At 35.0% G+C, this 12,685-nt stretch overlaps 2 protein-coding genes across 2 annotated transcripts; one reads left to right on the forward strand and one right to left on the reverse strand.

Annotated features, from left to right (window-relative positions):
• Positions 1 to 516: 516 nt before the first annotated feature.
• Positions 517 to 3,710, forward strand: LOC141674887 (oligopeptide transporter 1-like). Its single transcript, XM_074481589.1, has 7 exons — positions 517 to 853; positions 956 to 1,404; positions 1,512 to 1,609; positions 1,690 to 2,262; positions 2,348 to 2,606; positions 2,695 to 2,877; positions 2,962 to 3,710. Exons 1-7 carry the CDS (start codon positions 790 to 792, stop codon positions 3,580 to 3,582), a joined length of 2,247 nt encoding a protein of 748 aa, XP_074337690.1. The 5' UTR covers positions 517 to 789; the 3' UTR covers positions 3,583 to 3,710.
• A 1,235-nt stretch (positions 3,711 to 4,945) lies between these two features.
• On the reverse strand, positions 4,946 to 9,197 carry LOC141674893 (phosphoglycolate phosphatase 2). Its single transcript, XM_074481593.1, has 11 exons — positions 9,019 to 9,197; positions 8,651 to 8,718; positions 8,440 to 8,532; positions 8,293 to 8,364; positions 7,370 to 7,441; positions 7,061 to 7,120; positions 6,897 to 6,949; positions 6,080 to 6,177; positions 5,899 to 5,998; positions 5,358 to 5,461; positions 4,946 to 5,249 (listed from the first exon to the last, which is right to left on the reverse strand). Exons 1-11 carry the CDS (start codon positions 9,119 to 9,121, stop codon positions 5,155 to 5,157), a joined length of 918 nt encoding a protein of 305 aa, XP_074337694.1. The 5' UTR covers positions 9,122 to 9,197; the 3' UTR covers positions 4,946 to 5,154.
• Positions 9,198 to 12,685: the final 3,488 nt, after the last annotated feature.

The following is a 12,685-nucleotide window of genomic DNA, read 5'->3' on the forward strand; positions in this document are numbered from 1 at the left end:
GATAAGTTACTCCGTCTCTTTTTTATATATAGTTTGATTTTGCAAACACTTCTAAGTTCATTGACCACATATACTATGAAAAAAATAATAATAATAATAAATTTTAAATTTTTTTTTTGAATTAAAATTTTAGTTATATATTGTTATTCACAAAAAAAAATTATTATTTTAACTATGTGATCAAAGTCAAACGTCATGTAAAAAAATAAGGGAGTATATGACAATCAATAATTCTTCCCTATAAAAAAATGTTCACTTAGATTAAAAAAAAAGAAGCAGATTAAGCTCATCAATTTTTAACCTTTTAATTTTTATTAAAAAAGAAGTAAAAAACTATATATTTATTACAAAAATTATTATACAAAATTAGACAATCGTGTACAGAGGATAGGGTAACAGAAAATAATAAATGGTCTTAAAACTCTTATGTACATGTGACATAATTATGAGAGTATATGTGAATGTAATGGTTGGCATTATGTATAACAAAAAATGAGTTTTGTCTTGTAACTCTTGTTCCTTTGTGGCTTTGTTGATCAGTCCGCACTTATGATATCTTGATCCTTAATTTACTTGGTGCATGTCTGAGTATTTTTAACTTGCACATGTGTTTGTTTTCACCAATTTTTCTTTTAATCTTGTTTAACTATTGTTTCAAATTTTTAAATGCATATAAAGAGTGTGCCGTGTGTGTCAAAAAACTAGTTAACAATATATAGTACAACAGCTTTACCATCAAATTATCTTTCATTTGGTGTTGGGTGGTTGTCAACTTGTTCTTGATCAAACATGGGCCTTTCAAGAACTGAGTTTGAGCCCAAAGAAAGTGATAACCGTGTTGATGAGATAGATGGTAAGAATGGTTTTGCTCAAAAAAATTGATTCAAGTTAATAAAACAAGTGACTTTATCATGTTGTGTAGCTATTTTATGTTTATGAAAGTTGTTGTGTGCAGATAAGTTAGAGGAGTTGAATGATTCTCCAATTGAGCAAGTCCGGCTCACCGTGCCGATAACAGATGATCCAACATTGCCTTGCTTGACATTCAGAACATGGTTCTTGGGGATCATTTCATGTGGTGTTCTGGCTTTCTTGAATCAGTTTTTCGGGTTTCGACAAAATCCTCTTTACATTTCATCTGTTTCAGCTCAGATTGTTGTTCTTCCAATTGGGAAGCTAATGGCAGCAACTCTACCACGGAAACTGATTCGGTTTCCAGGAACAAAATGGATGTTTTCGTTGAATCCAGGGCCCTTTAACTTGAAAGAGCATGTTCTGATCACTATCTTTGCCAATTCTGGTTCAAATTCTGTGTACGCAGTGGGTATTATTACCATTGTTAAAGCATTTTATCATGGGGAAATTCATCCCATGGCAGCTATGTTGTTAACTCAAACTACTCAGGTGATTATTTACACTAGAGAATTTATGTAATTTTGAATTTTTCTATACTGAGAATGTTAAATGATGTTCTGCGCTCATGTGTTGTGTTTGATTGCTCCAAAATTTAGTTGCTTGGTTACGGATGGGCTGGTGTTTTTCGAAAATTTCTAGTTGATTCTCCTTACATGTGGTGGCCTTCCAATCTGGTTCAAGTTTCTCTCTTCAGGTTCTTGCTCTACTTTTGTAGATCTTATTTTATCTCTCTCTCTTCTTTATACTAACATGACTTTTTTCACAAACTTTTAGAGCATTACATGAAGTAGAAAGAAGGCCAAAAAGAGGGTTGACTAGGTTGCAGTTCTTCCTCATGGTTCTTGTGTCAAGCTTCTCATATTACATAGTTCCTAACTACCTGTTTCCATCTATAACTGCCCTCTCATTTGTTTGCTGGATTTGGAAGGATTCTGTCACAGCACAACAGATTGGTTCTGGCCTAAAGGGCCTTGGAATTGGCTCGTTTGCACTTGATTGGTCAACAGTTGCTGGTTTTCTGGGCAGTCCTTTAGCCACTCCTGGATTTGCAATCATGAATATAATGGCCGGCTTCATAATTGTTCTATACATACTCATACCTGTTGCTTATTGGACTGATGCCTACGGTGCAAAGAGATTTCCGATTTACTCTTCTCATGTGTTTGATTCTGAAGGAAATAAGTACAATGTTTCGACTGTTCTCAACTCTAAAACATTCAGTTTTAACCAACAAGGATATGATAATTACAGCCAGATCAATCTTAGCATATTGTTTGTGTACGCTTATGGCCTGAGCTTTGCAACATTAGCTGCCACATTATCTCATGTTGCACTCTTTCATGGGAGGTACTTTAATCTTTGTTAATTCTTAGATAGTAATACTATGACTATCTAATCACTTGTGAAATAATTCTCCGGTTGTCATTTGCAGATCGATATGGCAACAGACAAGAGCATCTGTTCAAGACAAGTTTGGAGATGTGCACACTAGGTTGATGAAGAAGAACTATGATCCTGTGCCACAATGGTGGTTTTATTCAATCTTGATTATTGTGGTTGGATTATCTCTGCTTGCTTGTGAGGGCTTTGGGAGACAACTACAACTTCCTTACTGGGGAGTCCTGTTAGCTATCTCTTTGGCTCTAGTTTTTACCTTGCCAATTGGTGTCATCACAGCTACAACAAACCAAGTAAATTCATCGCAATTCATCATAGCCAAGAATTCTGTTTGTCTGCAATTTTAAATTTATTGAATTATGTAAAAATATCCATGTGCAGCAACCAGGGCTGAACGTCATTACAGAGCTTATAATTGGTTACATGTACCCTGGCAAACCTCTTGCCAACGTAGCTTTCAAAACTTATGGCTACATAAGCATGTCACAGGCTATCATGTTCCTTGGTGATTTCAAGCTAGGCCATTACATGAAAATTCCTCCGAAATCCATGTTCATTGTTCAGGTACAAACTATCATCTATAGGATTCTTAAATGCAAATACTATGGAAAATCACAGGAATAAACATACACTTAAGTTTCAATGCAGTTAGTTGGAACGGTAGTAGCATCTTCTATTTACTTTGGGACATCTTGGTGGCTCCTGACAACGATAGAATTCATCTGCGACCCTACAAAATTGCCTGAAGGAAGCCCATGGACATGCCCTGGAGACGATGTTTTCTACAACGCCTCTATTATATGGGGAGTAGTTGGTCCTCAACGCATGTTTGGGAATCTCGGGCTGTACTCGAAGATGAATTATTTCTTTCTGTTTGGCATACTAGCACCGTTCCCAGTTTGGATTCTCTCCAAGATATACCCAGAGAAAAAATGGATACGCCTCATAAACATGCCAATTCTGATATCAGGAGCAGGGGCAATGCCACCAGCAAGAGCTGTGAACTACATTTGTTGGTTAAGTGTGGGACTCTTCTTCAATTTTGTTGTGTACAAGAGATACAAAGCCTGGTGGGCTAGACATAACTACATTCTGTCAGCCGGATTAGATGCTGGAGTTGCATTCATGGCCATTCTTTGCTACTTTACATTGCAGGTCAGGGATATCAATGGAATGAGTTGGTGGGGTTTGGAATTAGATGATCATTGTCCTCTAGCAAGCTGTCCCACTGCCCCTGGTATCAAAGTTGAGGGATGTCCTGTTTTTTAGTGACACTAAAATGAACATTGGCATCATCAGTTTGTTTCCTTGTTGTAATGTTATCATATGTTTTGTACCACAAACTCTTATACATACAGAATAGAGATACAATCCAAATGTCTGAACATTTCAAGCAACCATTGTCCTGATTACAGATGGAGCATTTCGAAAAACATAGTGATTCCGTTTATAGAACAAGAATATTTTGTTTTGTCTTGTCTTGGTAGCGGCATAAACACTTCAGTAATGTACTACTGCTGCTGTTTTATGTCTTTTACCTGATCAGCTAATAGTTATGAAGATGTCCGTTTGTCTGTTGATAGTTTTTACTTGAGGCATACGACTTGTATAAAATTAAGTGAAAATGAAATTAAAATTTAAGGGTCACTAAAATTAGATTGACGTTAAATCATTAGCTCACAAAAATCATGAATAAGTTAAAGCCAACTAAGTTCCCTGCAATAGGAATCATAAAATCGAATTTATTTTCTTTTTCTAGGAAATTATCAACAGATTTGTCTGATTACTTTGTATTCTTCTTGTGTTGCGAAACATATGAAGGTGCAAACCTTCTGGTATAAGCTAGCAAGACATTTCAGGGTACCTACATGTATAAGCTAGCAAGACGTACTACTTTCTAGGTCATTGTCGTTCATCTGAGGAACAAATGAAGAGGCGGCGGTGAGGCAGAATCGATGTGACAAAGCTTGCTTGGCTCTTATAGAATGAAAAAAATGCGACTCAAATCGCAGACCCAAATACACGATTCTGTTCTATGAAGTAGAGTGGTAATGTCTCACACGAGCAAGAATAATAGAACCCTAATTTTTTTTTATCAACACAATTCTTTTTTTTTCTTTGAACCCGAAACTGACACAAAGAAGCCTCTACTAACTGAATATGACCCTGATAGTGATACTACTCTTTTATTAAAAAATTAAATACCTTTATGTTTATAATACTTATACATTCGTTACTATCAAGTTCAGTAAATCTTTAAAGGACAGAATATTGACAGTAACGAACACTGCCCGAAATCAGACATTACCACTTTGTCGTGCCGCATGCATCAAGTTCATCCAAATGCTATTATTACGTGAATAGGGAGACTAAGTACATATTCATCCTAAAATCTTTTAACAATTCAAATAGACAGACAGACAGACATGCATCATAAAATAAACACACAATTTCACGATTTCTTACTAAATGATTCAGTGAGAACAAAACCCCAAAACAAATGTTCATCTTTTGTATTATGTTGATTAAAAGCATTTATAAATATACTTCTGTCTCTTAGAAGTATACATTGGAATGAGTAATTATACCAGTGGGATTGATCACTGCAAATTGACCAGCATAAGCACAATCATAAAGAACACATTCTCAATTATAAAAAAAACACCCCATTTGAATAATCTGGAAACTACTATGGAGGCCTGTTATACAACATTATTTTGAGAGTTGTCCATCCTTATAAATATATATGCGTTGCTTAATTTGTATGCGCAATCAATACATTGGCAGCTTTGCTGCTGCAGCCAATCTGAATATAGATTAATTCAAGATTGCTAGTCGTGATTACATTAAACTAACAATGTCAAACAGCTTGCCTGTATAATAATCTGGATGGATATGATTCGATGGGTCTTGAAGGGCTGATGGCGTTGTTACACCTGCGATGACAACAGCTAGGTCAATTTTACAAAAGACTAGCCCAAAACCAAGCAAAAAAAAGGTTTTTTTTAAGGAAATAAAGGATTTGCTATATAAGTGCCCTGGACCTGAAAAAACCAGAAGAGTTTTGCATCCTGCATTTTGTCCAAATAGAATATCGGTGTCCAATCTGTCACCCACCATACACATTTTTGAGGTCGAAATCTTGAACCTACAAATTACAAAGCAGAGTAGAGAGGGTAAATAAAGAAAGTAAAATAAATGTTCGAGTTATATATCAATCAACATGCAATTTTATGTTCCCGGCATGTATGATACGTATTAATCATTGCTTACTTTTTTTCCCTTTCATAATTCATAGTGACAGTATAGGAGTATAGGGTGATTTGTTTTTAAGATCTTCAAGATCTTAACACTCAATAAATTTGAAGAACAGTATAATTAAACTGCTGGAAAAATTACAGCTTAATCCATTCAAGAAAAAAACTCTGCTTCTATATTATTAATCAAGCCCAAAAGGGGTCATTTGCTTTCAAAGAAACAAGAACAAGTTTGAGGGAGTACATTATGAAAGTTGGGTTTTTCTATATCGCATTAATGCAATAGGTAGATTTTTATTTAGAAAATAGGTAGAAACGTTTTGCTTACTTTTCTAGCAAAAAGTCCATCATAAAAGTTGCTGGTTTTCCGACTACAATTGGATCCTTTTCAGTCGACCCGCATATTGCAGCAACCATACATCCAGCACCTGAAAAGAGGAGGGGTATAAATATTTCAATTGCTGAGTCCTATGGCGATTCATTAGTCAGGAGCTACTGAGCTAGATGACCTGGCCATTCTTGTAAATCAGTCATATGGCCGACAGCATCACGGTTAGTAGCAATAAAAAGGCATCCCGGATTCTCACGTATGCAAAGAGTGCCATACCTGCAGGTTCCACAAATGACCAACATACCAAGATAAACTACTACAAAACTATTAAGAAACACAAGACCACAATAGATGAGTTTGCACTTCGCACTTTTGAGGTTTCAGGAGTTCCTCTATGTTGTGGCATGTGCAACCTAAAAGACAATTCTGTTCATACTACCACTAAAACATAGTTCCTTCTGTAGTAATTGGACACTTGCAGCCTCAACCGACCACTTTAAACAGTTGGCTAGAAGAGACACGAGAGAACTTTTTATTCCCTTACTTGCATTCTTGTATGCCTGATTTATGAGCGGTATGAGATCATCGCATACTTATCCAGATAGTGGGGTAATAAGTTTTTATATTTCCACCAAAGTGATTTGGCTACTTAGTAATAGTAGACGGCAAAAAAATTTCATATTTCCTTTTGAGTATAACTTTTTATGTTTACCAAAACTACTTGTAGATTAAAGCATCAGACTTTCAAAACCATGAAAGGCCTTAAGTAATTTCATATAAGCCATGATAAGATATTGGATCTTTTATTTATTTAAATACTTACCCAGATGACAGATTTGAGTTCGACATTATAAAGAAGTCTATAACATCTCCATGAACTGAGTCTCTATGCACTATCTACGTGTTATAGAAATTTGACTAAAACCAACCAGGACACAAGACTTGACTGTTGAATTAAAGAATTGAAGGAAAAATTAGTAAAGTGGTAATCTTACTGAAGCTTGTAATAATTAATATACTGGTCTAATCCAACAACAACAGCTCCAACCTAAAAAGGTGAAATTTAATAGCATCTTCAGTTGCAGGTAGAATTATTTGAAGGAACATATGAATATATAGAAAAAATTACTTGAAAAAGTATGGCAAGTTGCTACATTACACTCTTATCGTGCTCGAAGATAGAGTTGGGTTTAAACTGGGCTGTTTTTCTCCCGTCTTCCTGCATATTTATATATGGAATAATCGGATTCACTTGCAACAAATATATGATAAAAAATTAAAAACCAATAACGGGAATTTATAGACCCAACACAAAGAAAAGGAGGCCGTAAATACATGAATTTCCTCAGAGATCGCGTTATGGTGACTATATGTCCACAAGCTATAATGCATATTAAAATATGATCTAAAATAAAATATAAAAATGGAAAAAAAAAAATAAGTTGGCCTTTGTAAAAAACTCTCTTACAGGGCCACCAATACCAGTAAAACCAGCAAGCTTCAACTCTTCCAAAATTCCCTCTTCACCAATCACATAAACCTGAAAGAAATAGAATAAAATATTTGTAAAAAAACAAAATGTAAAGAAGTCTCATGGACTGATATCAGCAGCATTAACTAGAGCCAGCCAAATGACATCGAATTTGGCCAAGACAGACCCCAAAGATTTTGTCTTTGTCTAATTAAATCATTTAAATGGATCAGAAATTGGGACAAAGGAAAGCATGATGGCAAAGACGAGGATGTTTGCAGTATAAGAATATATGCAAAGTGGTTGTTCAACAGACAGTGAGTGTATATCTTCGAACTTGTCACTGAAAATAACTAATAGCAAAATTCTATTAGTATATTCTATAGTAAAAAAGGTCCAGGTAACTTGCTTTAAGGCATAAAGATGTAAAAGTATAGAGAAACACAAGTATCCACGCTATGAGTTGTAAATAATATGTACAGATTGATGCATGTGAACTATTATTCTTCTCCTTTCTTGCTGTACCCGGTCCGTGAAGATAATAATTGATGCTGGTTGGTTTACAACTTTGAAAAGATAATTACTGTTCTTCAGTAGCAGAAACTTCCAATAGATTTCTTGAGAGCAATAAGGGGGATTCAATTTAATAAAGGGTCAATGGATCATGAAGGGCTCAAAGGATAGCTAATATCCAAATTGGTTTGTTTTTCGCTTGTCCCCTATGTATCACGGGATATTGGTTCTTGGCTAACTTCCATTATTAAAATCTTATAGAGTCTTGTTAAGTAACAGAACAACAGCGCAACAATTTCAGTTATTGAATTAAAAATGTTATGGCACTTGATAATGAAAAGCATTAATTAAAAATAGTGAAGCCAATAAGCACAAGAGTATGTACAGAAAATAAACAGGAAAGAGACCTTTTTGGCAGGGGAAAAGTCAATTAATTTCAAGTACATAGCAGCAGCAAACGATGAGGAAAATATCTCATCCTGCAAAACAATTGGACTATGTAAGTGAAAATGTAAATGTGATGGTACAAGAAACAAAGAGTACATTTAAAAAACCTGAGTAACAGGAATTCCAAGAGATAGGAATTTTTTGGCGTATTGGCTTCTTGACCTTCTGGAATTATTAGTAACAAACACTAGCTTCTTTCCCTGCGAAATTATGTTGTATGTGAACACAAATTAATATAACATAAACTGTTTTATGATTAATTATATATTGAGAATAAGATTTGTAGATAAATAGTGGGGGGGAGTAGGAGGGCAGTACTTTGGATCGAAGCATGTCGAGTGCCTCTTTGGAACCATCAATGAGAGTATCGCCTTTCCATATCACACCTAAATGCATAGGGGAGAAGAACATATCATAGATGAACTAGTGTTTTCCTAATCGATAACTTTAATCTCAGTAACAAATTGTTCATACTAGTTCTCTCTTACTCGTTTAAAAAACAGGTTTTTAGGTCTAAGAAAATTTGAAAACTAGGCAAACAAATTTTAACCCGGGTTACAATTTTATAGGTCATTTGAAATCCTAGTTTGGGCACTGTATATGAAACACTACACACTTATGTATAGCAACATTATAATTAGTTTAGTATAAAAAGCACAAGAACTGAGAGAGAGAGAGAGAGAGACCATCACAGTCAAAGAGAAAACAATCGACAGAGTCAATGAGATGATTAACATTCACAGATGAAAGCATCTGGTTAGCTCCCTCACTCGCCGCTGCTGCATCCATGGTAGGTAGATTCCACGGCTTTTGCTTACACACATGTGCTGTGCTGTGCTGTTCCACCTTATATTATATTAAAAACTTTTTGTTTGTCGTGATTCGTGAAGTGGGAATATTTTGATTCTCCTCCTGTTTCAGTGGCATCTACAACTGTATATTTTTTATTTTTGTTATCTCCCTGCAAAATTTATCTTTTTAATTAAATTCAGGAATGTTTTCCAAAAAAATAATATCTCAAATCCTTCATAATTTTATATAATTAAATAAATCATGGCCTTTCAGAATTTCATCCTTCATTCTAAATAACATGTTCTTCCCTTGTGTTATTATATTTCTTGGAAATTCTTGAAATTTCATAACAAAATCAAGCCTAGATTTTATTACCCTTTCCTCTTTTTCCATTTTTTGTTTCTCCAATGCTCATATATATTGATTAGTTATTGTTCAAACTGCCTAAAGGCACAATTCTTATTAATATATCATTACTCATTAGTCATTTGCAACATTGGGATGTTCCATGACCTTTTGTATATTATCTTGTTTCTACATCCCTTTGGTTGTTTGTAATGTTGTAGTTGTCGTGGGGTTATGCATTTTATAGATTGCATGTCAACTTGAAGTTCATTTTGCCTTAAAAAAATGAAACTTTTAGTTCGTGTAATCGAAGCTAGAAATATTCGTGCATTGGATCCATATGGGTTTAGAAGTGAAACTAGGAGAAAAGTCTTATAAAACTAAAGCGGCGAAGAAATCTTTTAATCCTATGCGGTGAGAAGAATTTTCTTTTCATGTCCATGACTTGAAGGAAGAGCTTAAGGTGTATTTATTGGATGAAGACAAGTTTTGTAAATATGATTTTGTTGGCATTGTTAGATTACCTGTTTCCCGGATTCTGGATGCTGAGAACCAGTCATTTAGAACTATATGGTTCTCCCTGAAACCCGAGAATAAAAAGTCGAAGATCAAGGAACTAGGGATGCATTGCTGACCTAGGCTCCAGCCCCCACTGACCTTCAAAAGTTTCTAGAATATCTTTAGGCCAGCCTGAATTTAAAATTAGGAAATTTTTGTTAAAGCCTCTTTTTCAATTATATTACAAGGTCCTTTGGAATCAGATTCAGCCATTGTATTTATGTTTGCGTGATGGTTGCATTTTTCAGTGCAACTTAGCTTGAATTTAATGCTTCCACGATATACCATTGCTCATCAAAACCTGTTGTGTTATATTTTACTGGTTCAAAGTAAAATCTTGTATGGGTTTTTATTAATTGGATTGTAAAAGAATAGAGAACAAATATGCTTACATGTTTGTATAACGGAGAGAAGAAGAAAATATATTGTAAAAGTTAGTTAGAGAAATGAAATATAACAAACATTTTGTATTTATACAAACCAGGTCAACTAGTGTTAACTATGACAGCTAAGTAATGCTAAAGAACTAATTCCATACGCACTTGACTAAAGCCTTATTTGTCTGTGATACTAAAGCAAGAGTAATATTAGCCTTGTACTGATTCTTGACTGATGTCACCACAGTTGCTGCATTACTAGAAGATGATGTAACACATTCTTCTATATTCTCATTACGCCCCCCACAAGTTGGAGTAATACACGGATTGTGAAGACCCAACTTGGAACAAAGAAACCAATGAGAACGACCACCAAGAGCTTTAGTAAGAATGTCAGCTAGCTGTAATTTTGTAGAGATTTTGGTAGGTAGAATGACACCATTATGGACCTTTTCACGAACAAAGTGGCAATCAAGCTCAATGTGTTTAGTACGAGTATGTTGAACAGGATTAGAAGCGATGTCAATGGCTGCCTGATTATCACAAAAAACAGAAGTAGGCTTAGAACAATCAACTAAAAATCAGCGAGCAAATATTTTAACCACATAATTTCTGTTGTAATGGTAGCTAAGGCCCTGTACTCAGCCTCTGCTGAGCTCATAGATGTTACAGTCTGCTTTTTAGCTTGCCAAGAAATCAAAGTTGAGCCTAACTGGAGGCAATAACCAGTAACAGAACGACCAGTAAACGTGCAACCTCCCCAATCACTATCACAATATCCTTGTAGAGTTAAATCATTAACTGCTGGAAAAATTAATCCCAGACCAACTGTACATTTCAGATATCTCAAAACTCTCAAAACTGCAGAAAGATGTTTATCTCTGGGATTATGCATGAACTGACTTAATAAATGGACAGAGTAACTGATGTCAGGCCTGGTAAAGGTCAGGTACAACAACTTACCAACTATGCTTCTATAAAAAGAAGGATTGGCAATTTTAGAACCTGATTTAGCAGAATCATAAAGTTTGATATTCTGATCTAAAGGAATGGACAGAAGTTTAGCATCAAGCATTCCTGCAGAATCAAGCATATCCAAAATAAATTTCTTTTGACTGAGAAAAATACTAGTTTCATTCCTAGCAACTTCTAAGCCCAAATAATATTTGGCTTCTCCAAGATCCTTGATACTAAATTCATTATGCAATGCAGCTTTAAGATCATTAATCATGACAATATTATCTCCTGTCAGCAAGATGTCATCTACATATATCACAACAACAGTAAACAAGGATCCTTGTTTGTAGGTGAATAAGGAATAATCTGCCAAGGACTGTGTAAAATCAAAATCCAACAGAAAAGCTGCTAGTTTAGTATGCCATTGCCTTGAAGCTTGTCTAAGGCCATACAGAGATTTTATCAGCTTACAGACCAGATTATAAGAATTAGGAGGCAATTTATACCCTGGAGGAATATCCATATACACCTCTTCATCTAAGTCTCCATGTAGAAAAGCATTATTGATGTCTAACTGGAAAACAGACCAATTCTTAGAAGATGCTATAGCAAAAACAGCTTTAACTGTAACCCCTTTTGCTACCGGAGAAAAGGTATCATGAAAATCAACACCTATCTGTTGTGTATAACCCTTTGCGACCAAGTGAGCCTTATACCTTTCTATACCACCATTAGCATGATACTTTATTTTATAAACCCATCTGCAACCTATGGGTGTCTTACCTTGAGGTAGAGGAACTAAAATCCATGTTTTGTTTAACTCTAATGCATCAAGCTCTTTATTCATGGCATCTACCCAATGAGGGTATAAAACAGCTTGAGCATAAGATTTAGGCTCCTTTTGTTGAACAAGTTTGGTCAAGAAAACAACATGACTGGGACTAAAATATTGTGTAGGATAAAATTGATGTAAAGGATATTTGACAACTGAATTTGAGTGTGGAATGGTTCTATCATCAATAGTGTAGTCTGACCACCATTGTGGTTTTTGTCTAGTTCTAGTAGAACATCTCAAAGTTGGTTGAGTAGAGTCATCATGTGGACCACCATCAGGAATGCTAACAAGAACATCTGAATCAGGTGGCATATTATCAAGAAAGTCAATATTCTGAGATTCTGTAGAAAAACTATCAGCTGGAGAATTAGATGATGAATTATCATTTTGAATAGAAGATGGAGAATTTCTATTAAAACACAAGTCAGAAGAGGAACTATTGTGAGAAGAAACTGGAAGATCTAAAAAATCAGATGAGGAGATTTGATT

Source organism: Apium graveolens, chromosome 1 (genome assembly GCF_009905375.1).
Source record: "Apium graveolens cultivar Ventura chromosome 1, ASM990537v1, whole genome shotgun sequence".
NCBI lineage: Eukaryota > Viridiplantae > Streptophyta > Magnoliopsida > Apiales > Apiaceae > Apium > Apium graveolens.